At 36.6% G+C, this 23,486-nt stretch overlaps 2 protein-coding genes across 2 annotated transcripts in view; both read left to right on the top strand.

The window, feature by feature from the left end:
• aamdc (adipogenesis associated, Mth938 domain containing) overlaps positions 1–23,486 on the top strand; it is a 407,769-nt gene that overhangs the window by 247,201 nt on the left and 137,082 nt on the right. The gene's annotated exons all lie outside the window — the stretch shown is intronic.
• Positions 1–23,486, top strand: part of LOC132101996 (potassium/sodium hyperpolarization-activated cyclic nucleotide-gated channel 1-like) — a 72,086-nt gene that overhangs the window by 23,371 nt on the left and 25,229 nt on the right. The window contains exons 2-4 of the mRNA XM_059507209.1: positions 399–822; positions 8,716–8,877; positions 12,747–12,965. Coding sequence (XP_059363192.1) covers positions 399–822; positions 8,716–8,877; positions 12,747–12,965 — 805 coding nt within the window. The remainder of the gene's footprint in view (positions 1–398; positions 823–8,715; positions 8,878–12,746; positions 12,966–23,486) is intronic.

Genomic DNA, 23,486 nt, shown 5'->3' with positions numbered 1-23,486 from the left:
AACCTTGTTATGGATTATGTAAATACAGTATTACGTATTTTAGCCAGAAACAACAGTTTGAAGGTAAAAGAGTCTTAATGAAGGATTTGTTTCTGACAAACATGCAGCTTTTGGCTTCACAAGACATTAACTGATGGACTGGAGTGGTGTGGATTATTGTGATGTTTTTATCAGCTGTTTGGACTCTCAATCTGATGGCACCCATTCACTGCAGAGCATCCACTGGGGAACAAATAATTCAATGCTAAGTTTCACCAAATCTAATGCAGAAACAAACACATCTACATCTTGGATGACCTGAGGTTGGGGATATTTTCCGCAAATTCTAATTTTTTGGTGGTGGTTTTTCAGTGTGACTTTGGTAAACATACTGACTTCCGGCTGTAACTCTCCTCCAGGTTTTACTGGGATCTCACCATGCTGCTCCTGATGGTGGGAAATCTCATCATCATTCCCGTGGGCATCACCTTCTTCAAGGACGAGCACACGCCGCCGTGGATCGTCTTCAACGTGGTCTCAGACACCTTCTTTCTCATGGACCTGGTGCTAAACTTCCGTACAGGAATTGTGAAGGAGGACAACGCGGAGATCATTCTGGACCCTCAGCAGATCAAGATCAAATATCTGCGCTCATGGTTCGTGGTAGACTTCATCTCCTCTATCCCCGTGGACTACATCTTCCTAATTGTGGAGACACGCATTGATTCGGATTTCTACAAGACGGCGCGCGCTCTGAGGATTGTACGCTTCACCAAGATCCTCAGTCTGCTGCGGCTGCTGCGGCTCTCGCGGCTCATACGCTACATTCATCAATGGGAGGAGGTGAGTGGATGTTTTTAGTGTTTTTACCATGTTCCCCACTCATAACTGCTGATATCTGATAATAATGTGACCCAGAGGAAAATATTATTGCTTTCATAGCACTAGAGAGTTGTCAGTTATGTATAATTTAAAGCAACAGTTAAACTGAAAGTAAAGTTTCCATCATTATTTGCCCTTGGCATATCAAGACATGCAAGTTTGATGTCAATTTACATGCACATCAATGCATTATGAAAAATGTGATGTTTATATGCATACTGGCATCAGGATTTTCCTACAGACATTGCTGTTATAAATATGTTGATCTACACATTTCCTGTTCTCTAAGAGATTTGAGATGAGATTTTAGATCATTTTCATTAAAACACATCTGAACATAATAATAATAATATTAATATGATGATTATTATTATTCATGGACATTAATATTGATAATTCAAAAAAATAATAATGTAAACAATAATTTAATTACGATTTGAACATTTCTGAACTTCAAACATGCCAGACAACACTTCCACAAAATTAATAATAATAATAATTATTATTATTGTTATTATTGTCATTATTATTATTTATGTGCTATTCTTTGAATAAATCTAAAATATAAAAATGTTACTATGTTATATATTGATCTACATTTCTTTGAATAATAAAAACATAGTAATGTTCACAATAATTTAATTAGGACTAGAACACTTCTGACCTTCAAAAATGCCAGACGACAGCACTACAAGCATAAAAAATTTAAAGAGTTGAAAAAAGAAATTATTGTTATTATTAATGTAAAAAAAAAAGTAATTGTGCCAAATAATGCAATATTTTGCTGATTATTATTATTACTGTCGTTATTATTATTGACATTTCTTTTAATAATTCCATAAAATGGAAGTCTTGTTAATGGTTTTGTTTTCTGAATACTGATGTACATGTAAACATAGGCTAATGCTTCTGTGAGCATGATGACTATGATGACTTTTTGTATTTTGGTATTGCTTCATTGCAGTTCTTAATCATGTGTGAGTCAATCTTTAGTGTAGAGTCAATCTAAAATGTATTATTAGAAAAGAAATGCATGCTGTGAAATTAGCAGATAGCAGCTCATATCATGTTCTCTTCATACTGAGATCTCTAATGATTGACTACAGACGTTTGATTTGCTATGTTTGCAAATATGAGCACAGTTTAAGGCATTTGTGAAACTTGTTCTCCATTTGAGCTCATTGCGGTCTTGCAGAAGTGGTTGAGATTCTGAAGCAATCTGATTTGTGCTTTTATAGAATCCAGTTTGTTCTCTGTTTGCAGAAATCACAGGCTGGAAGCAGCATATGTTTCGTGACTACTCTCATTTCCAGCCAGTCTGCAAGCTTTGGCAGAAATCGAAGTGTTGACTCTTACATGTATCAATTAATGAATGTTTCAAAGCAGAGAGCTAACATTAGGCTGTAATTTTCTCTGGTCCTCCTGAGGAAGGGTTTGGATGGTGATTAAAGCGCTGATTAGAAGCGTTCGTCTCTCAGCATCAGCAGTGAATGGGTGAACAGGGTCTCAGAGGTGCGCGGTGAGAAGTGAATCTGGCGAACACAGCTGCTGCCTCATTTAGTCGAGCCGTGTTCATTCTCACGACAGCATGTCACGCGCTCTTCCACAGCGGCATGCTGCAAATTGACCAGCTCCTATTTATGCAGTAGTGATATTAAATGTACAGGTGTTGGTCATATAATTAGAATACTATTAAAAAGTTGATTTATTTCACTAATTCCATTCAAAAATTGAAACTTGTATATTCTATTCATTCATTACACAAAGACTAATATATTTAAAATGTTTAATTCTTTTAATTTTGATGATTATAACTGACAACTAAGGAAAATCACAAATTCAGTATCTCAGAAAATTTGAATATTGTGAAAAGGTTCAATATTGAAGACACCTGGTGCCACACTCTAATCAGCTAATTAACTCACATCACCTGCAAAGTCTTTAAATGGTCTCTCAGTCTAGCTCTGTAGGCTACACAATCATGGGGAAGACTGCTGACTTGACAGCTGTCTAAAAGACGACCATTGACACCTTGCACAAGGAGGGCAAGAAACAAAAGGTCATTGCAAAAGAGGCTGGCTGTTCACAGAGCTCTGTGTCCAAGCACATTAATAGAGAGGCGAAGGGAAGGAAAAGATTCAGTAGAAAAAAGTGTACAAGCAATAGGGATAACCGCACCCTGAAGAGGATTGTGAAACAAAACCCATTCAAAAATGAGGGGGAGATTCACAAAGATTGGACCGCAGCTGGAGTCAGTGCTTCAAGAACCACTATGCACAGACGTATACAAGACATGGGTTTCAGCTGTCGCATTCCTGGTGTCAAGCCACTCTTGAACAACAGACAGCATCAGAAGCTTCTCGCTTCAAAAAGGACTGGACTGCTGCTGAGTGGTCCACAGTTATGTTCTCTGATGAAAGTCAATTTTGCATTTCCTTTGGATATCAGGGTCCCAGAGTCTGGAGGAAGAGAGGAGAGGCACACAAACCACGTTGCTTGAGGTCCAGTGTAGTTTCCACAGTCAGTGATGGTTTGGGGTGCTATGTCATCTGCTGGTGTTGGTCCACTGTGTTTTCTGAGGTCAAAGGTCAACGCAGCTGTATACCAGGACGTTTTAGAGCACTTCATGCTTCCTGCTGCTGACCAACTTTATGGAGATGCAGATTTCATTTTCCAACAGGACTTGGCACCTGCACACAGTGCCAAAGCTACCAGTAGCTGGTTAAAGGACCATGGTATCCCTGTTCTTAATTGGCCAGCAAACTCGGCTGACCTTAACCCCATAGAAAATCTAGGGGGTATTGTGAAGAGGAAGATGCGATATGTCAGACCCAAGAATGCAGAAGAGCTGAAGGTCACTGTTAGAGCAACCTGGGCTCTCATAACACCTGAGCAGTCGCACAGACTGATCGACTCCATGCCACGCCACATTGCTGCAATAATTCAGGCAAAAGAAAACCCCAACTAAGTATTGAGTGCTGTACATGCTCATACTTTTCATTTTCATACTTTTTAGGTTTCTAAAAATCATTTCTTTTTTATTCTGAAGATACTGAATTTGGGATTTTCCTTAGTTGTCAGTTATAATCATCAAAATTAAAAGAAATAAACATTTGAAATATACTGTATCAGTTTGTGTAATGAATGAATAAAATATACTTTAACGTTTTGAATGAAATTAGTGAAATAAATCAACTTTTTGATGATATTCTAATTATATGACCAGCACCTGTACACTGGTAGTAATCCTGCCGCAATTTTTTTACATTCCGTTTCAATAATGTACACAAAATTTTAATTGACAAAAAACAAAACTAACCCCTTGATAAATCTCCCCATTGAATACATCTTCTTCTGAGAAGTTTGGAAGATGCTGATCTCCACCTTCCTGGAGGAAGTGACTCTCCTGTGAGTAAATGCTATTAGTCAGCGTGTTATTAAATCAAACTTATATGAAGGCTTAATGAGTCACTCCTGCGATCAGCAGATGTTCTCACTGACACGACCATCCAAACAAACCTCGCTTTCAGGGTCCAGGGGCCCTTTGGGGCCATCGCTGGGAGTTTTAATGGAGTGGATGTTTTTAAGAGCTGAAGCAGCCCCACTCACTCGGCCTGTATTATGCAAACGGCGAAGCTTGAACACTCTCTCTGCGTGAACCGAGCGGCTCTGAGTGCTTCTCAATGGCTTGAGTTTGCTTGAGGGATCGTTTCGAAGGCCTTTTGGAGCTTCGGTAGCTGGACCATCTGTGTTTGTTTATTGAGCGAAGGCAGGGAGTCCTTCTCTATTAATATCGGCATCTGGGATTGTACTGATTTATGGCTCGTGTTGCTGCGATTGGATGTTCAAAATGGAAAGCATAGCGTTCGGTATTGCACAGAGTTTTATGAGGTTCTGCAGATCAAAAACACACATATAGTCATTCTAGGCTGGTTTGGCGTCACGCCTGACACATACAAGAGATAAAGTCTGCAGGAGGAGGCAGAAACTGGGTTTAACAGCGTGTTAGAGGATGTACATAAGACTGTTTGGCAACATAAAAGGCCAACGTGCAAATGTGACTTGTGTAATATAAATATTCACACAGCAGGTGGGCTCTAAAACCATGTAAATAAAGAATCAAAAACCCTCAGTGTCTAGGTATGCTACCATGCTGATTAATTTCCTCTAAGATTCAGTTTGTTTGCTATGCACAGTATGCAAATTGAATATGCATGACCAGTAACATGTAGTATGTGAACACTAATGTATGTGAGACTGTATCGTCCCCATAATCTTTCTCAGAGACTCCCCTCCAGTCTTGGATATTTGGTTAAAACGTGTTTGGTTAGAATGCATTTCAGACAGTAGAATACTATGCTATGGTCACATGATCTCATTACATGTATGTTTAATTGCATGTTAATTAGTCAAGAAAAACATTTTCCTGGTTGAAAGAAAAAAAAAGTATAACAATATATATTTTTTGGTTTGTATTTATTTTATTTTTATTTATTTAAATAGTAGGTGTTGTGCCATTGTGAACATAAACATTTTACTTAATTTATTTTAATTTGTTTATTTTAATCAGTTTTTTTTGTATTTATTTTAATGTAATTATGTATTTTATTTTTGTATACTGTAATTTATCCTAAACATATCTAAATATTTTAGTGAAAATCCTGCCGATGGATGAATATTGTCATCAATATTATTATTATTGCTTAGATTTGTTATAACTGACTTCTGGTAGGGTTATTTATTTGTTGGCTTTTAATTAAATGAATTTAATTTATTTGATTCCACTTATTTTTTTAAATAATAGGTGATGTGCCATTTAAATATTTTAACTAGTTATTTATTAATTTATTTATTTTAATTTTTTGTAACTTATTTATTTTTAATAACATTAATGCATTTATGTTTTATTTATTTGTTTAAAAGTAGATGAAATAGCTTTCAATTAATAAATATTATTATAACTATTTCTTAGGCTTAGACTGGATGCAACTTTGACTGGATGTTTATCACCTCTGTTAGGTTTGTTTAGGTCTGCAGACACACTGCGAAACACTTGATTTAGGGTTCGGTTGTGATGATAGTGTTGTGATTTAACACACAGCATGGCAGTATTTCTCAGAGAAAGCTACTTCATCAGTGATTACTGTTGTCTGGTGTTTCATTCACTGCGCTGGACATAAACTTATTGACCGATCGAGTCTGCGCTTTCACCTTGGCTCAGTTTATTTGGAACTGAATTAGACAGACTTTTCTTCTCACAAAATGTCTCTTTTCTCTTCTGGATCTTCAGATTAATTGTGAACCAGATGTCTCCTTTGATAACTGTAAGATTTTCTGTCATTCATTAAATAATTTTCCCATCGCTCATGTGCTGAAACCAGCAGCTTTTGGTCCAATCTGTTAGGTTTGAGTCTTTCTGTTTGTTTCTCTGTCTGTCTCTCTCAATTCTCATAAGCTTCTTCAATCAGCGCTGAGATGTTTGGTCGCTGCGTGAAGCTGTCATCGTTAACATGTCTCATGTCAATTAGAATCAGAGCGGCCCAATGTCCATTACTCTGTGTGTGTGTGTGTGTGTGTGCGTGTGTGTGTGTGTGTGTGTGTGTGTGTTTTTTGTGTGTGTGTGTGTGTGTGAGAGAGAGAGAGATTCAGAAAGCCTCTAGTTTTGGTGATTTATACTTTCATAGGTTCATCTCTTGCCATTCAGACAAGACACATTAGTCTTCATTCCCCTGATTCACAATAATGATTTTATAATAAGCCCATATTAGAGAGGATTTCCACAATCTACCCAGAGCACTTCTCATTTTAATTGCACTCCAGTCTGTTTTCATTTCACCGTGCTATTTTATTAGAGTCCAAGTGCGTATAAAGACAGGAGAGAGAGCAAACAATACTTTGGCTGTGTTCAAAAGCCTATGAGCTTATATGAATATACAGTGTGTGTGTGTGTGTGTGTGTGTGTGTGTGTGTGTGTGTGTGTGTGTGTGTGTGTGTGTGTGTGTGTGTGTGTGTGTGTGTTGTGTGTGTGTGTGTGTGTGTGTGTTTTGTGTCCATAAGCAATATCTGGATAAATGATGACATAATTTGATGAGTTTCAGGACTAGAAGAGTCATTGATGTGAATGGACAGCAGTAAAGGCAGACAGTCAGTAATGAGGGTGACTTTTACACATTCGCTGCATGATTAATTCAGATGCTTTTACAGCTAGTTAATGTTACAGAGAGCCAATTATTTAATCCGAGCTCACGCTGTTTCTCTGCGCTCAGAACGAGCCAGAGCGGCGTAATGCTCTGTTTGTCATTACACTGTCCTGGCAGAGGAAAGAGTTATTAAAGACAAGCATAACAGCAATAATCACCATCTGACTGGACGAGAGAGAGAGAGACTGATTTACAGAGCTTTTTATTCTCATCACTCAATAACAATAGCATCATGTGAACATATTCCTCTCACATAAGCTTTTAAAATCTGTGTTTTAAAGCAACTCGAGTGGTTTTTAATAAGCACCTGTTAACAGTGCATGCTGTGGCTTCACTCACATTAAGTAGCTTTCAATTGTAGAGGCCATTAACACCCAACTGACCGGCGGCTTCTCGAGAGGATACTTCACATTAGGATTAGCCTTTCACTTTCTTCAGCTCTCTCTCTCTCTCTCTCCCTCTCTCTCTCTGTCACTCATGGCAGAACGGAAGGAGCCTGGACTTGTTCTGTCCTGTTTTCAATTATTTAACTTGTTAGTGATTCAGAAAGTAGCCATGTCTCTAACACACACACACACACACACACACTAAAGCAGAGCAAGTGTAGACTGTGCTCTCTTAAGGGAGGGAGTCTTCAGGCGATTCATTATTAGATTTTAATTCAGGGAAACACAAAATGATTCCAGAATGGGGTTTTTTTTTTATTCTTTTTCCATTTTAAAGTTGGCAAGTTTGATTCGTTTCCATGAATCAGTTCAATTTGTTGCATTCAGAAAACTGATAAATGAATATTTTGCATCATCTCAAAAATATTCTTGAATGTTCTTTATTATTGTTGTGATTATTCTATTTATAATAATTTTAGATATTATGTTTATTAGATTTTAATATATTTAACATATATTTTCTAATTGTATTTATTAAAAATATATATTATTATTTATCATTATATAATTTGCATATGTTTTATATATATATATATATATATATATATACATATATTTATATATATATGTGTGTGTGTGTGTGTGTGTGTGTGTGTGTGTGTTATCATATTTCCTTTATAAACTATGTAATTTTTAATTTTGTATAATGAAATATTTGAATATATATATATTAACAGATACAACTTTTGACTTTAATAATATATAACTAAGAATAATTAATGCTTTATTATTCATAACATAACATGATATAGTTAACTAATATTTCCGAATAAAAAAATTAAATGTATTATAAAATGTTACCAAATTTTATTATAGAAATCTATATGTAATTGAAGCTATATAGTCCAGCCTTGATTTTAACGTTTTGTTTTCAGTTTTTACTAGTGCAAATGTTAATTTAGCTTCCACTGAATGCTTTAAAATGTTGCCATACCAAATAAGGACTGTGTGGATAAAGTCACATATATTGCAGTTATTATGCAAACTCTTTATGTTTTACTCATGTGTGCATTCATTAACCTTTCAGTTCAGTTCATTAAAAGTGTACTGTATGTCTAAGTATTTAAAGCTGCATTTGCAGGTGTCATATGTGTCACATTTTAAGGCAGTCTGTGATACTCTGCCCTGTTTCAAATGTCAGTGACATTCAGATTGACCAGTGTGTGACGGCTTGTGTCCAACATATCTCTGCTTCTGTCCCTGTTCAGATATTTCATATGACCTACGACCTGGCCAGCGCAATGGTGCGAATCGTCAACTTGATTGGAATGATGTTGTTGCTCTGTCACTGGGACGGATGCCTGCAGTTCCTGGTGCCCATGCTGCAGGACTTCCCCGCCGACTGCTGGGTGTCCAAGAACAAGATGGTGGTGAGTGCTTACAAACACAGTCTGTCTCTCCACCTACAGGGGCTCTTCACCTCTGAGTCTGAGCACTGTAACCTCACCGGGAATTAGGGACATGATGGTAAATATCTGTCTAGTAATGGAGGAACTACCTGTTGCATATTCATTTGATTTAAAAAGAACCGTTTCATAAAATTAAGTGTTTTCCTTTTTATTTTATTTGTGCCCATCAAGATGAGATGAAGTACTTTTTGGAGTACATTATAACAATGAAGTGCACTAATATGAATATCACATATTACATATTTAATTGTAAATTAATCTGTTATTAATTTTTATTGTTTTTTTTTTTAATATGAATATAGGCCTATGTATCAGGCAAATTAACACACACACGCACACACACACAAATTTATCAATAACATAAAAAAAATCCAGTAAAATATGAATTGAAATAAGCTGCAAAAACAAATATTTTACAGGAATTTTCATTTACGGTTTTACAGAAATTGTACTGATTTCTCCTTATTCTCCAATATTTTACTTTAATTTTACGGACATTTGACCTTCTTTTTTTTACAGTGTACATATAAATATTCAAATAAATATTATATATAATATATTATATAGAGAATTTATTATTATTATTAACTATTTTCAGTTGAATTATTATTGGATTTATATTATTATGTACTGTAATGTGCTGTATGCATTTCTATTATGTCAAATGACTCGGATCAGCTCTAGTGAAGGCTTGTATTCCTGCAGTAAACTGTGTTCTTACATAAGACGTCTGAGTTAATGAGGTGACGTGTCACAGATTGTGGTTTTTCTACAGCCCTAATTCGATATCCGTCTAGTATTGACAATGCTCTGGTGAGCTGAGCTTTAATTTCCTCCAGTTTTTAGTCAAGGGGACATGCAGCCACCAAGTCCCCAGTGTCCAGTGAAAGAGGACAGTCTTGTTCTTGATGCCCATGAGGTTTAGTTTCCCTTGCTGAATGCCAGAGACTCGAGCCGTGACCCTGAATCATCCCAACGAGAGCGAGATTGGCAAAGGTCCTCTCAGGATCTGTCATGGTTTATCGATGAGGCCTCCGGCCGCTCGCCAGCTTCCCTGAGGGGTAATTGGTGGTTTGTGATTATCCCGGTCCTACAATAACGTAAAGCCACAGATCAGATTCAAACAAGCACATTATCAGTCAGCAGGAACGCGAGCAGAAAACAAACGCACCCCTTGCTCACACAAACTGTGAGATTATCGTAAAAAAAGCATGCTTGATTGGCTCTGTTTAGTATTTCAAGACAGGGTTTTAAAATCAAACAACAAAAAATAACAACTTTGGTTTATTTCACCTTTGATTTACAGTATAGGTAACACTTACAGTGGGGTTTCATTTGTCAACATAAACAAACAATGGCAATACTTCTACAGAATTAAAAAGCAACATAAACAAATGTATTTTTTTACAATTTTACAATTGCTTTTTTTAACATTAGTTATAGGAATAATTCACCCAATAATAATCATTATTGAAAATGTTTTCACCCTCAGGTCATCCAAGATGTAGATGAGTTTGTTTCTTCATCAAATTTGGAGAAATGTTGCATTACATCACTTGTTCAGTGAATGGGTGCCGTCAGAATGAGAGTCCAAACAGCTGATTAAAACATTTCAATAATTTACAAGCAATTCGCACCTCTCCAGTCCATCAGTTACCATCTTGTGAAGTGAAAAGCTTCATGTTAAAAGAAAAAATCCCTAATTAAAGTGTTTTAACCAGCTAAAATGCGAGTCCATAATCAATAACAATGCTTCCTCTGGTGAAAAAGATGTCTTGACTGAATTAGGAGAGAAATCTGCACAGATCAAGCAGCGTTTACAAGCCAAAACAGTTTTAAACACTGTTCAGTGTTTGTCTGTTTAGTTACTGTGTAATGGATTTAGATTTTGATGTGAGAAGACAACACAGGATGATCTTTTTAACTGGAGGAAGCATCATTATGGACTGAAAAAAATTTGAATTTACAAAAAAAATAATAATTATTATATTAAGTGGTTACACTCTGTTTATTTTAGCTACATTTAAATAAACAAATTTAGGTGACAACCTTTCAAAACAAAATTGTTTAAATGTTGTTAAAATAAATTGTTTGCAAACACTTACCTTACATATTTTTTAGTAAATACAAATAAGGTTTTTTTTTACATTATGGACTCATATGTGACTCATAAATTCATTACGTTTAAATCTTTTTTTTTTTTTTTTTAAACACTCATCTTTTCTCTTCTCGAGATGTGAACTGATGGACTGGAGTGGTGTGGATTATTGTGATGTTTTTATCAGCTGTTTGGACTCTCTTTCTGACGGCACCCATTCACTGCAGAGCATCCACTGGTGAGCAAGTGATAGAATGCTACATTTCTCCAAATCTGTTCTAATGAAAAAAAAACTCATCTACATTTTTGATGGCATGAGGGTGAGCACATTTTCAGTAAATGTTCATTTTTGAGAGAACAATCCCTTGAATGCAATGTGAACTAACATGAACAAGCAATGAGCAATTTGTATCTTTACAAATATTAGCAAGATTGATAAATGCTGTAAAAATGAATTGCTCATTATTAGTTCATGTTAGCTATTGCATTAACTAATGTTATATCATAAGAGTACATTGAAATTCAGGTGATGATTTTTTTTCAGTATTTTAAATACATACTCATATATTAAAGTCAAATAGGGCCACGCTGTACCATTTCAAATTCACTTTTGATGCCCTCAGCTCCTTTAGGTTGTTAGCTCCAGCTATTCCAGTGACGGGGCTGTCATTATGAAACAGTATAATCTTTTTCCTCTTTTTGGAGAGCTGTAATAAGCTGTCGCTCTCTCAGGATTGAGCCCCTACAGAAATGAGTCTGAAAGCAAATTGGACATGTCACCTCAGACAGAGCCAATATTGATTCCTTACAGACTCGCGCACACGTCCACAGGACAAGGGCAATTTATTCACTATTTTAGAAAATTTCACATCTTTCTAAATAGCTGACCCACTTTCTTCCAGCTCGGATTTCTCTTTTTCGGCCTCATTCGGTCGTATTTTCATTTCACATGTCACAGTGTTTTCTGCCACCACAAATTCTCAGGAGTCAATCTGGATTCATATTCATGCAATCATTGCAAGTGTTTGAACTTTTTGTTTCATGCACCATAATATTTTTCAGCCTTTTCATGATGTTTGATGTATATCTTTATTCATGCATTCAAAATGTTTAAATCAAGAAAAAATGTTTTATACAAAGGGTTTCATCTAATATAAACAAGGTATTTTGATGTTTTATAATTTATGTGCATGAATAAAGTAACACTAAGTAATAAAAACAAATTGTACCTAGAATAAAATTAATTTAGATTCTAAAACATAATTTCTGTAACATTTTATATATATTATTATTTTTGTATTTTTTATTCATTTTATTTATTTTTTATTTATTTTTTGGTGTCTCAAGATAAATTTTATTAAAATCAGAAATGTTACCTTGGCTGAAATATATGTTTATGTATGTTTTATTTTATTTGAGTAAATTATTTTATTGCAAGTAATAATTTTTATTAATGTTTTTTACTTTCACTTTTAGTTCACGATAATAACCCTATTTTTCCTCTGTCTGATATGAGAAATATTTTGAAATTAGTCTAATGGAATTTTCTTCAATGGAGAAAAAAATAATAATCATCATACATATTATGATTTTAATTTTTTTTATCACCAGCAAAGTCATGGAAAATATATTATAAATATTATGGTATATCAGTAAAAATGGTACAGTTCATCTCTCCAGTGGACATTAATTGTTTGTGATTGTCTCTCGTTCTGTCTCTCTCTCCTTTCAGAACGACACGTGGGGTCAGCAGTATTCTTACGCTCTCTTCAAGGCCATGAGCCACATGCTGTGTATTGGATATGGCATGTACCCACCTGTCGGCATGACAGACGTGTGGCTGACCATCCTCAGCATGATTGTGGGTGCCACCTGCTACGCCATGTTTGTCGGCCACGCCACGGCGCTGATCCAGTCGCTGGACTCCTCGCGCAGGCAATATCAGGAAAAGGTGAGTGACGTCCAGTTGGTTAACATAATGAAGCAATGGCGGAAGCAGCAGGGAAAGCTTCCTGCGAAGGTGCTGCATTATGTGTTTGTCATCTGTTGTTGTGGTGACAGACCACAGGGACTCTTGTGTATCAAAACGACGTGTGAATTATGGGTGAAGTGTGATATTTCTGTGTCTGTTGTGGTGCAACAACAACGGTAAACATAACTATATTTAAATCATTTTAATGGAGTTTACAAAAGTAATTGGTTTCCATGGTGTTCCTAGGTGGTTAGTTTGCAGTGACACCAAAATTAATTTATAAAGGTAGCGCTAGGGTGTTCTGGGTGTTTTATAGAGCTTTGCTGGGTGATTGCTATATAGTGACACAAACATGAATTTCCAAAATAACTGGATTTTGAAACTATTAATGGTGTCTGGCCATGCAGAAGTCACAACTGTAATATTAGGGCGTTGTGGGGGTTTCAGGGTGTTGCTACAGTAGGTAGTTGCTATATAGTGGCACCAAAGTGAACAGTAAAAAATAACTAGTTTTTTTTTTTAGGTTTTCCCATGCAATAGTCAAAACCATGATTCTAGAGTGTTGTGACTGCTTTCAAGGGTGTTGCTACTGTATATGTTTTCTAGGGTCTTGTTTTACAGGGTGTTGTGAATGATAAAAATAACTAGATTTTGCCTATTTTAATGGCGTTTGCCCATGCATAATTTGCAACCATGATCTTAGGGTGTAGTGTGTGGTTTCCAGGGTGTTGCTACAGTAGGTGGTTACTATGCTGTGGCACCAAAGTGATTCATAAAAATAACAAGATTTTTTTAAATGTTAGTGTTTGACCATGCAAAAATCACTACTACAGTAGTAGTGTGTTCTGGGTGATTGCAGGAAGACCCTTCCAGTGTTTCACTCTTCAAAACGATCACTGACTGAATTACAGTGACACTGAACATTAAACTGACACACCAGAAACTATCTGAACATCTAAAACGCCAAATACAGTAGCTCTTGATATCACAACAGAATGTAGAATTAAAACTACAGACTCAATTAGAGAATGAACCAGCCAAACTTGGAACTGTGAGGGTAAAACATTATATATTCCCGAAGATTGGAAGTAAAAAAATGTATAAATGTATGTATAATTTGAGTGTGTGGAGAAAACACAGTACAGCTGGATGACAGTGTGACACTTCTAAACTCATCTCAGCACACTAACATGATTACCACAGTTCCTGCCGGCTACTTTAATTCACAATAATGCACTTATAACCCACAAACAACCGACTCCAGAGTGCAGATATTAATATTCACTCACAGGGAGTTTTAGCTCTGATGATTGAAATTAAATTCAGAAGGGCTTTTTGAAACAACTCCTAGTATTAAACTTGAGGATGTGCGTCATCATGCAGCATCTGTGCATTAGACTTCAGAAAATGGAGTTGTTTTTGTAGTTGCACTTCTGTGGTTTCTTATCCAGCCCGGTATGAGTTATTGACCTCTCCTCACTCGTGGTCAGCAGGCAGTATACGGTGTGCCAGGCGGGTCCCTCATGCCCACTGCATGGGCCGACCTCAGTCCCTTCCCTGATGCCCACCTCAACATGGGCACATCACCACATGGTGCACCATCTGTTGAGAGACTGAGGGATGGAAACAGTGAGAATCATAGAGACTGAGAACATAAAGAGGGAATGAGAAGATCAAAAGGAATATGCAGAAGTCTTATAGATGCTCCAGATTGTCCAAGTCACATGTACAATAGATATAGCAGCAATATAAGAAACTAGAAGAAAATACCAGTGGGTTTTGTCTATGCAAAACTCACTTTCAGGGTTTTTTGGGTATTTAATAGGGCATTTCTAGCTGGCAAAATTTGGATGAATAAATCAAAAGTCAGTCTGTGCATTGGGCAGCATGGACAAGCATCTGTAAATATTAAAGTGCCAAACCACTGCTAGTGAAATATGAAGCCTGCATGTTCTGTGTGTCTCTGTGCGAATGATCAGCATCATTTCATTTGATAATTGCTGTTGTCAGATATAAAGGAACTCAAAGCTCTTCAATACAGCCCGCCAAAAATAAGAGTTCAGTTCAACTTGAAGAAATTGTGACAGAAATATATTATATTATACAGTATTATGTATTTCTTAAAGTAACAACAATAATACAGTTTATTAAAACATTATTTTTAAGGAATAATGGTTTTAATTTAAACTCTTAGCCTCTGTTGTGCAGTCTGTTCAATTTTATTACATAAAAAACATATTTCATTGGGAACTATTTTAACAAATAATCAATTTTTATAAATTATTACATTTTTATTTTTTTATTATTTTATTGTTTATACATAATTATTTTGGAGTGTTTTTTATCTTATTGAGGGAATTACTGTGAAGTTGATGCAGTGGTTGGTTGATTCAGGTAATTGTTTTTGTGTCATAAAGGTAAATATTGCAACCGATTTTGAAACCATAACATGCTGCATTTATATATAAAATCATACATTTGAAGTATGGGTGTCACAGCCAGCTTTAGAATCAGGAAAACAAGTACCAGCACTGACAATCATGATATTAAATTTTTTTTCAAGATTTCCTTAGATATCCTGATATCATTATTGTGAACTCTTTTGGCCACAATAATTGTGTAGTGAAAATCAGAGGAGACACACATGAAATTACTGGAGTCTTTTTTTTTCTCAGGAGAAACATCTGAGAAGCACAAAACTTCAGTAAAAGTCTCTTTTTGCACTGCATTTCATCTCGGTTCGGTCTGAGACGTTAAACAGATCTGGTTCGTGATTTTTCTTCTCCTGGCAGGCACAAGCATGTGAGGAAAGACAATAAGTCATTCAGAGCTGTGCGTTTACACCATGACTGGAATAAGAAAGCAGACGAGATGCATTTTCAACATCTCCAGGCGCTGAATGAATAAAGGACATTATGTATTTCTGCTGACTGTAATCTAAACACTGACACAAATACCTGTCCGGCACCACAGGGCAAACAGATCTCAAGCTATTTCTTTTAAAATCTCTCTCCTCTGATCCTGTTCTTATGTTATAAATTCATCGGAGTGGTGGGAATTGAGCATTTGGCTTATGGTTCGGTTTGTCTGATATTTGTGAATCTTTAATGCATGCAGCTTATGTATTTAATGCAGGAGCGGCACGGCACGGCTTATTCAAACCGTTTTGGGAGATTGTGAGATTTCTTGATTTGAAGATGATGTAATATCACAGAGGGCTGAGAGAGATCTGTCAACACTTTAGTTAGTTCTTCCAGTCTAATGGCCTCTGCAGAATAGCCTGAGGGTTCGAGGGGGGTGTACTCAGTGGTGTCAAAAGTATTGACATTCATTACTTAAGTAGAAGTATAGATACTAGGGTTTAAAAAGACTTTTGTAGAAGTTGAAGTATCAACTCAAGCTTTTTACTCAAGTAAAAGTGTAAAAGTACTGGTTTAAAAAACTACTTAAAGTATAAAAGTAAAAGTAATGTAAGGGAAAAAAATGCCATTTAGAACAAAAGCTTAGGCCGCGCCACAGGGGCCTATTGTGCACTACCCCACCTCCTCAAAAAAACATTATTCTAAAAGCCATAGGCCATAATGACTATAATGTTATATTAAAATGTTCATGTTGAAAAATTTGGGATGCACTAGGCTACCTGTTTCAGCCGCATATATGCCCATTGAAAATGAACGTACTTTAGTACAATGCAAATACATTAAAGAACTAGAGATATGATGACTAGTTGCCTAGGGTGACCATATGAGCCATTTTCCCAGGACGCGTCCTTGCCAGAATTTCTATATTGCCTAAAACATCCAAAGTAGTTTGACCAATAACATGCAGGTATGTTACATAATCAACCAATCGTGGCGTGTGATAAGGTGAGATCTACAGAGAACGATCAGAGTAATGCAAATACACGTACATGTTAGGTGTTTGTTCGTTCATTCAACTTGAAGCGTCGCTGCGCACCAATCATTGTATGACACTTATGAATGCCATACAATGATCGATCTGCAAAGCACAAACAGCCAAAATCTGGATATTTTAGGCAATATAAAAATCCTGGTAAGGACGTGTCCTGGGAAAATGGCTCATATGGTCACCCTATAGTTGCCTATAAGTATTGTTATGGTGCAAAAAGTCAAACTTCAGAGGCATGTCATCAATAACCTTTAATGGAATGTAAGTGTACATCCAAGTTTAGCTGCAGGAATCTGCGAGGGCAATGGACAAGAACATTGGTGGAGGCTAAAAAACAATTAGCCTTGTATGGTTGTCTATATACAAGAAAGATTATAGTGCTGTCAAAGTGAATGATTAATCCAAGTGATTAATCAAAAACTAAAAATGAAAAAATAACTCATAATCCTGATACCTTCTTGATTGATAGCTTCCTGTATTTGCTATGTCCAGTCTGTGTGTGTGGGGGGGGGGGGGGGGTAACGAGTTACAAAGTTGGTATAGCCTACTTATCACAACATTGTCAATCGCGTCGTCAATCGCAAACGATCATTTATTAAAACGTCTTGCTACCGAACTACCTACAGTAGCTTAATTTGTGGAGGACGAAGAGAAAGCACCCATTTGGTAAATGAGCCAGTGAGAAATAATCCAGTGCCATTTCGATACTTTTAAAACGGTACCGGCGCCTAAACGGTGCCTGAACCGATACTTTAAAAAAAAAGACCCACAAAAAAACTATGGATAACATTAAAGAACATTACAAATATTTAAAATAAATACATAGCTTTCACTTTGGATGCTCTTATTTCCCAAGTTATGCTTAATCTAAGGCTAATAAATGTATTTCATAATCTGGGTCATTACTTAATACAAAAACCACACATAATGTTTCGACTGTATCTCTGTCACTCACTCTGATATTTAGTTAAGATGAGTGCTGTCTGTCACTGTCTTTAATCCATTCTGTGAATGACTGTATGCTCATTCTTTATAAAGTAGCAACAGTCGTTTGTAAAGTAGAGTACTGTGCAAAAGTCTAAGGCACATTAGTATTTTCACCCCAAAAAAGGGTTTTAAGCCAGTTATTTATATATATGCTGTGGTGTGTCAGTAGGAAATATCAGTTTGCCATTAATTTTATTAATAATCTAGTGCGATTTTGAATGCACAAGCAGTCTGACAACGGCGAAATGAATGTTTGGAAATTTAAACAGATATTTTATACTGAAACAGCAAAGTATATAAATAACTGGCCGAACACCATTCTTTAGTGAAAATACTAACGTGCCCAAGACTTTTGCACAGTAGCTGGTGTATGTATAAAGTACGTACGATTAAATTAAGTATATTTAAATAAGTGTAAGTGTTCGTTCATATGTGTTAATGGCTAGATTTTTGCTGGAGGAAACAGCTGTTTAGTGATGAGCGGTGAACGCAGCGAAAACTTTACAGAAGATGAGAAACTGACTGCTCCCTCCAGGGCCGGCCTTAAGCATCTGGGGGCCCGTTTCAATAACTAATATGGGGCCCTGCCCACATAAAATGTAAACATAATAGAGCAGAAAAAGCAAGGATTCCTGTTGGTTTGCATCATATTATTTTATTACTCGCACTTTCAGCTTCATTAAAAGGCAGCTTTATACAAACTATATACAATACAGCGTTTTACGTTGGAATAAGCCTCGCCCTTTCACGCAGGGCAACATCACTGCTTATTTGATTTGCGCAGTAGCTATATTTTCAGCTGTCTGGGCTGACTTAAAAAAAAAAAAAACAGCTCAAACATCCCCTCAACTTGCCGTATTACGGAGCCCGGGAAGTCACCTGTGTAAGTAAAAATAATTTTTAAAAAATCCGTGACGACGGTTTTGGCAATCCGTGCGCCCTAAACCGTAATCACGAATTCTCAAACTGTTCCCTCGGTTTAACAAATCGTGTCCACGGATTAATAAACCGTACCCACGAGTTTCTAACCCGTGCTCTCAGATTTGTAAACAGTGCCTGCAGTTTCTGAAATCTGTACCCACGAATTCATAAACCGTGCCCACGCTTTCGCAATCCGTTCCCACGGGTTTGTAAAATGTACTCACGGATTTGTGGCTCACTCATTTTAGAAGATCATTTGAGAGCTACTTTTAAAAAATGAAAGAGCTACTCATGCAATAATTAAATCTCCTAAATAATGTCTCATAACTCTCATATTAACAACTATGCTAACTGTTTTAGACCTAAAAGAGTTATTGTAGGCCTATATATGTCCCCCTTAATTGACATAGGCTATATATATCAAAATATTATACTGTAAAAACACATAATTATTGTTGATTTTATAGTGCATCATAACTAGAGATAAAATGGTATGAAAATGTAATGTGACCAAAATGAGCATGGTTATCACATAATCCTGTTCAAAAAGTACTAATACTACACAATAAAATCAATTCACCAAGTTTTATGTAGAAAACCAAATAACAAATAAACTTACCATCAATATGAACTTTTTGTTTACATGAACATTAAAATAGTAACATTAAAAATGATGGCCAAATTTGAAAGGAGTGTCTTGCAACATGTTATCTAACATGTACACGTTCAAATAAAGTTTTGACAAAAAAGTTTTTATAAAAAGATAAACCTCGCATATTTCAGCCTTTAAATCATTTTTATAGAAAGAATGATTAAAAAAAAGACAAAATACTGACATTTACAATGCACATTATTAGCTTATCTTTTATTATTAATAGTAAAATTCGGTTCCCGTGGCGTCTGTCGTTGCTATGCACCATGCGCTCTCCACAACGACAGAGAAGTTTTAATAGCTAATGGATTTCCACCACCGAAAAACGCTTTGCTGTAGCTCTGCTAGAAGATTTATTTAGAAAAAACACCCGTAGTTTGGGTGCACCCCCATCCTTCATGTTGACTTGTTGCGCCTGGAAAAAAATGAGCGCGTCGCTTCAATTATTTGAAATAATGAACTTGAGCGTGCAAAAGACGCGATATTGAACGGCCCTCGAGCTACCTCCAATCAGGTCACGAGCTACTCTCGCGAGCGACGTGTTGGAGACCACTTTAGACATTATGTCTGAAAATCAATATCCTAGGGAGAAAATGAATGGGATTTTCCTGTTCTGTTGGGGGCCCCCTTGGAGGGCGGGGCCCGTTTCAATTGAAACGGGTGAAACATAGGTAAGGCCGCCTCTGGCTCCCTCGTGACCTTTTGTAAACTGTATTTATGACAAAGAACTGCACAGATACGGATATTCTAACAATCTTTCGATAAACACATACCTTGTGTCCTCTGTGTTTGTTTCCGCTCGCGCTGCTCCGCCGCGGTCTGCGGATTGAAGAGCGCGCTGAAAGACGGAGAGGAGACCGGTCTGACGCCGGTTTCATATGAAACTTAAGGGGACTGACTCTGAGGCGATCACAAATTTGTATACAGTTTATGGAGCTAAATGCTACAGCCCCGCTAAAAAAGCCTAGCGATGCCCGTGCTTCTTGTGTACATTTCGGAGAACCAGGACAAACATTTCAATCGATCGCTCAGGCATTTAAAAGGCACCGAAATCTGCTTCCTCTTATTCAGTAAGGTGCATACCGGTTCCATATCCAACCTTACTTTTAAGAAATATATTTTTTGATAAACTAACCCAAAACTGGCTATGTCCTGGCTGGAGTGTGACGTGATTTGTGTCATGTGCAGGTGCGATGGATCGCGTACAAACCAATAGGGTGTCGGAATGGTATCTGTTTATACTTCTCATCCAACCACAATCAAATTCACTCCATCCGGATGGCGCGATTTGTCTGGATAGTTTTTTTTTGTTTTTTTTTTGTTTTTTGAATGATGACAAGCCGGAATGAAAACAAGCCGAAATGAAATAGCAGTAACGAAGCTATTTTTAAAATGTAAGGAGTAGAAAGTACAGATACTTGCGTGAAAATGTAAGGAGTAGAAGTAAAAAGTCGGCTAAAAAATAATTACTCAAGTAAAGTATAGATACCCCAAATTTCTACTTAAGTACAGTAACGAAGTATTTGTCCTTCGTTACTTGACACCTCTGGGTGTACTACTGCTGTTTAAGATTCAAGAAATTGATTATTTGTCATAAATGATTTGATCAATATCTGTGGCTGGCAAATAAGCAATTTCAGTGCAAATGCGGTCATGAATTATTACTCGTAAATACATTAAAGTGAAATTAAAATTAATACAGAACATGAATCATGAATGTGTTAAAATATAGCACACTGGAAAAGTACAGTATGCCAAAACAAATTATTAATCGGTATTTTTGTCCTAAAACAAAAAAAATATATGCTAATTCTTGTCTTTAGAATAAATAAAAATAAACAGTAAATGCATTTAATGTGACAAAGGCTTTCTATTTCAATTAAATGCTGTTCATTTGAAAAATTAAATCCTGAATCCTGAAAAATTAAATGTATCACAGTTTTCACAAAAATATTCAGCAGCATAACTTTTGATACAAAACAACATTGATAATAATCAGAAATGTTTCTTGAGCAGCAAATCATTATTTCTGAAGATCATGTGACACTGCAGACTGAAGGAATGATGCTGAAAAGTCAGCTGCGCATCACAGAAATAAATAACATTTTACAATATATTCACATAGTAAACACTACTCATTTTATATTGTAATAATATTTCATGTTTTTACATGATTAAATGAACATAATGTTGGTGAGCAGAAGAGACTTGTTTTAAAAACAGAAATTGTGTGAAAAAGACATTAGGTCTCTGCATTATGCAAACTCTGATAACATGCAAAAGTGGTGCAACTGTTTGTTCCCATTTAATTCTGTCATCTGGTTTAGAAGAATTGCACAGACTCATACGTTCTACTAATGAGTCGGCAGAGCGCTCTGTCCTGGTACATCCTCCCCTCCGTCTCGTTTTGTCTGGTCTGCTGGCCTGCTTTTGGAGATTCAGAACTGCCAAGTGGGTTAACCAGCCATTTGGTCTCCCGGTGGACACAGCCTCTGAGCTGCGGGTCAAACACCGATCTGTTAATGCGCTGCCCATCCCATGGCAACCTGCTCCAATGGCAACTGTCCTCACGAATCATTGCGAGCCAGACCCTTGAGCCAGGCATCCTGTAGAGGAGACGTTAGCATGGTAAACACAGATTAATATGGAGGTGAGGGAGGCCGTGTGTCCGTTCGTTAGCTTGACTAATGTGTTCGCAGAACATTTCCCTGAGCTGTCGGAAGACAGATAGACAGGGAAGAGTGTGTGTGTGTGTGTGTGTGTGTTTAACAGATAGAGACAGAAAGACACACACACACACACCTGGCTGTGGTACCTCTGCTGTTATTCTATGAGACAGTAGCCAGCGGGTTCCTCTTCAAACTAGTTCCTGCCTAGGAAAGACGAGACATAACCTGACAGAAACCTCACATGCAGAAGAACAGCCATGTGACGTTTGGTTTATGGTGGATTCACATTGAGTAAATCACACGCACACACACACGCACACACACACACACACAGATGGATGCACAGGTCAGTGAACTCAAGTTGATATCCCAAGGCAGTTATCAAAAAAAAAACACACACATGCAAATATATATAAATATTTTTCAGTTGTTTTTGTTGCATTGGTCATCACAATACCCATAAAACAAATGGTAACACTTCTTTATTTTGATGGTTCCTTTTGAGCATTCTTTTTAAAAATAAGTAACTTTGCACCTATATGTCAAACAAACAAAGTCAGAATTGTTAGGGGGAAAAGTCATAAAATCAAGATATAAACTCGCAAACTTAGAGAAAAAAAATATTTCTATTCTGAGAAAAAACGTCAGAATTGTGAGATAAAAAGTCGCAAATATTTTTTTTGCCAGTTGCTGAACTGGGTTTCTATACCTTTTATCTTAAAATCTCCAGATCTGATCAGAAACATCTTGCGCAGACACTGTTCTGTGTAAAAAATAAAATAAAAATAAAACGTAAAAAGCGGCAACTATTTGCCGCTTTCACAGACGTGGATGAAATTATCATGAGAATGGCCAGCTATAATCTGCCTTGAATGGTGGGTTGTATAGTACTGCGCTCATGTCTGTCAGCGCTGGCTAATATTAGCTTCATAAAGGAAGAGAGAGAGAAAGAGGCTGGAACTGAAGGAAAAGCATGTCAGAAATAGATACTGTAGGACTGTGATGCGGGATTATGTGCCAATCATTTTCACAGGCTCATCTGAGAAAGAGCAACACTGAGAGAGAGAGAGAGAGAGTGAAAATTAAAGAAATAGAAATATACCTATCGCTATAAACCTTCCAAACCTTTATTTCCAACAATCATTTAATCGCTTAAGAAACTTTACAGCACCAAAATGCAAAGATTAAAGAAGAAGCCACACTTTTTTAATGGTGTGATATGAGATCTTTGGCCGTGTGATTCTTGTCTGCAGCTGTGCTGTTAATTAAAGACTTTTGAGAGCAACTGTGGGAATCATTTCACACCACACACACTTATTCCTCTCCCTGTCGAGGGCTCATGGGACACGTGCTGAACCAAAG

This window comes from Carassius carassius, chromosome 23 (assembly GCF_963082965.1).
Source record: "Carassius carassius chromosome 23, fCarCar2.1, whole genome shotgun sequence".
In the NCBI taxonomy this organism is placed as follows: Eukaryota; Metazoa; Chordata; class Actinopteri; order Cypriniformes; family Cyprinidae; genus Carassius; species Carassius carassius.
Note: the sequence above shows the minus strand (reverse complement) of the source record. Positions and strands in the feature narration are given on the sequence as shown.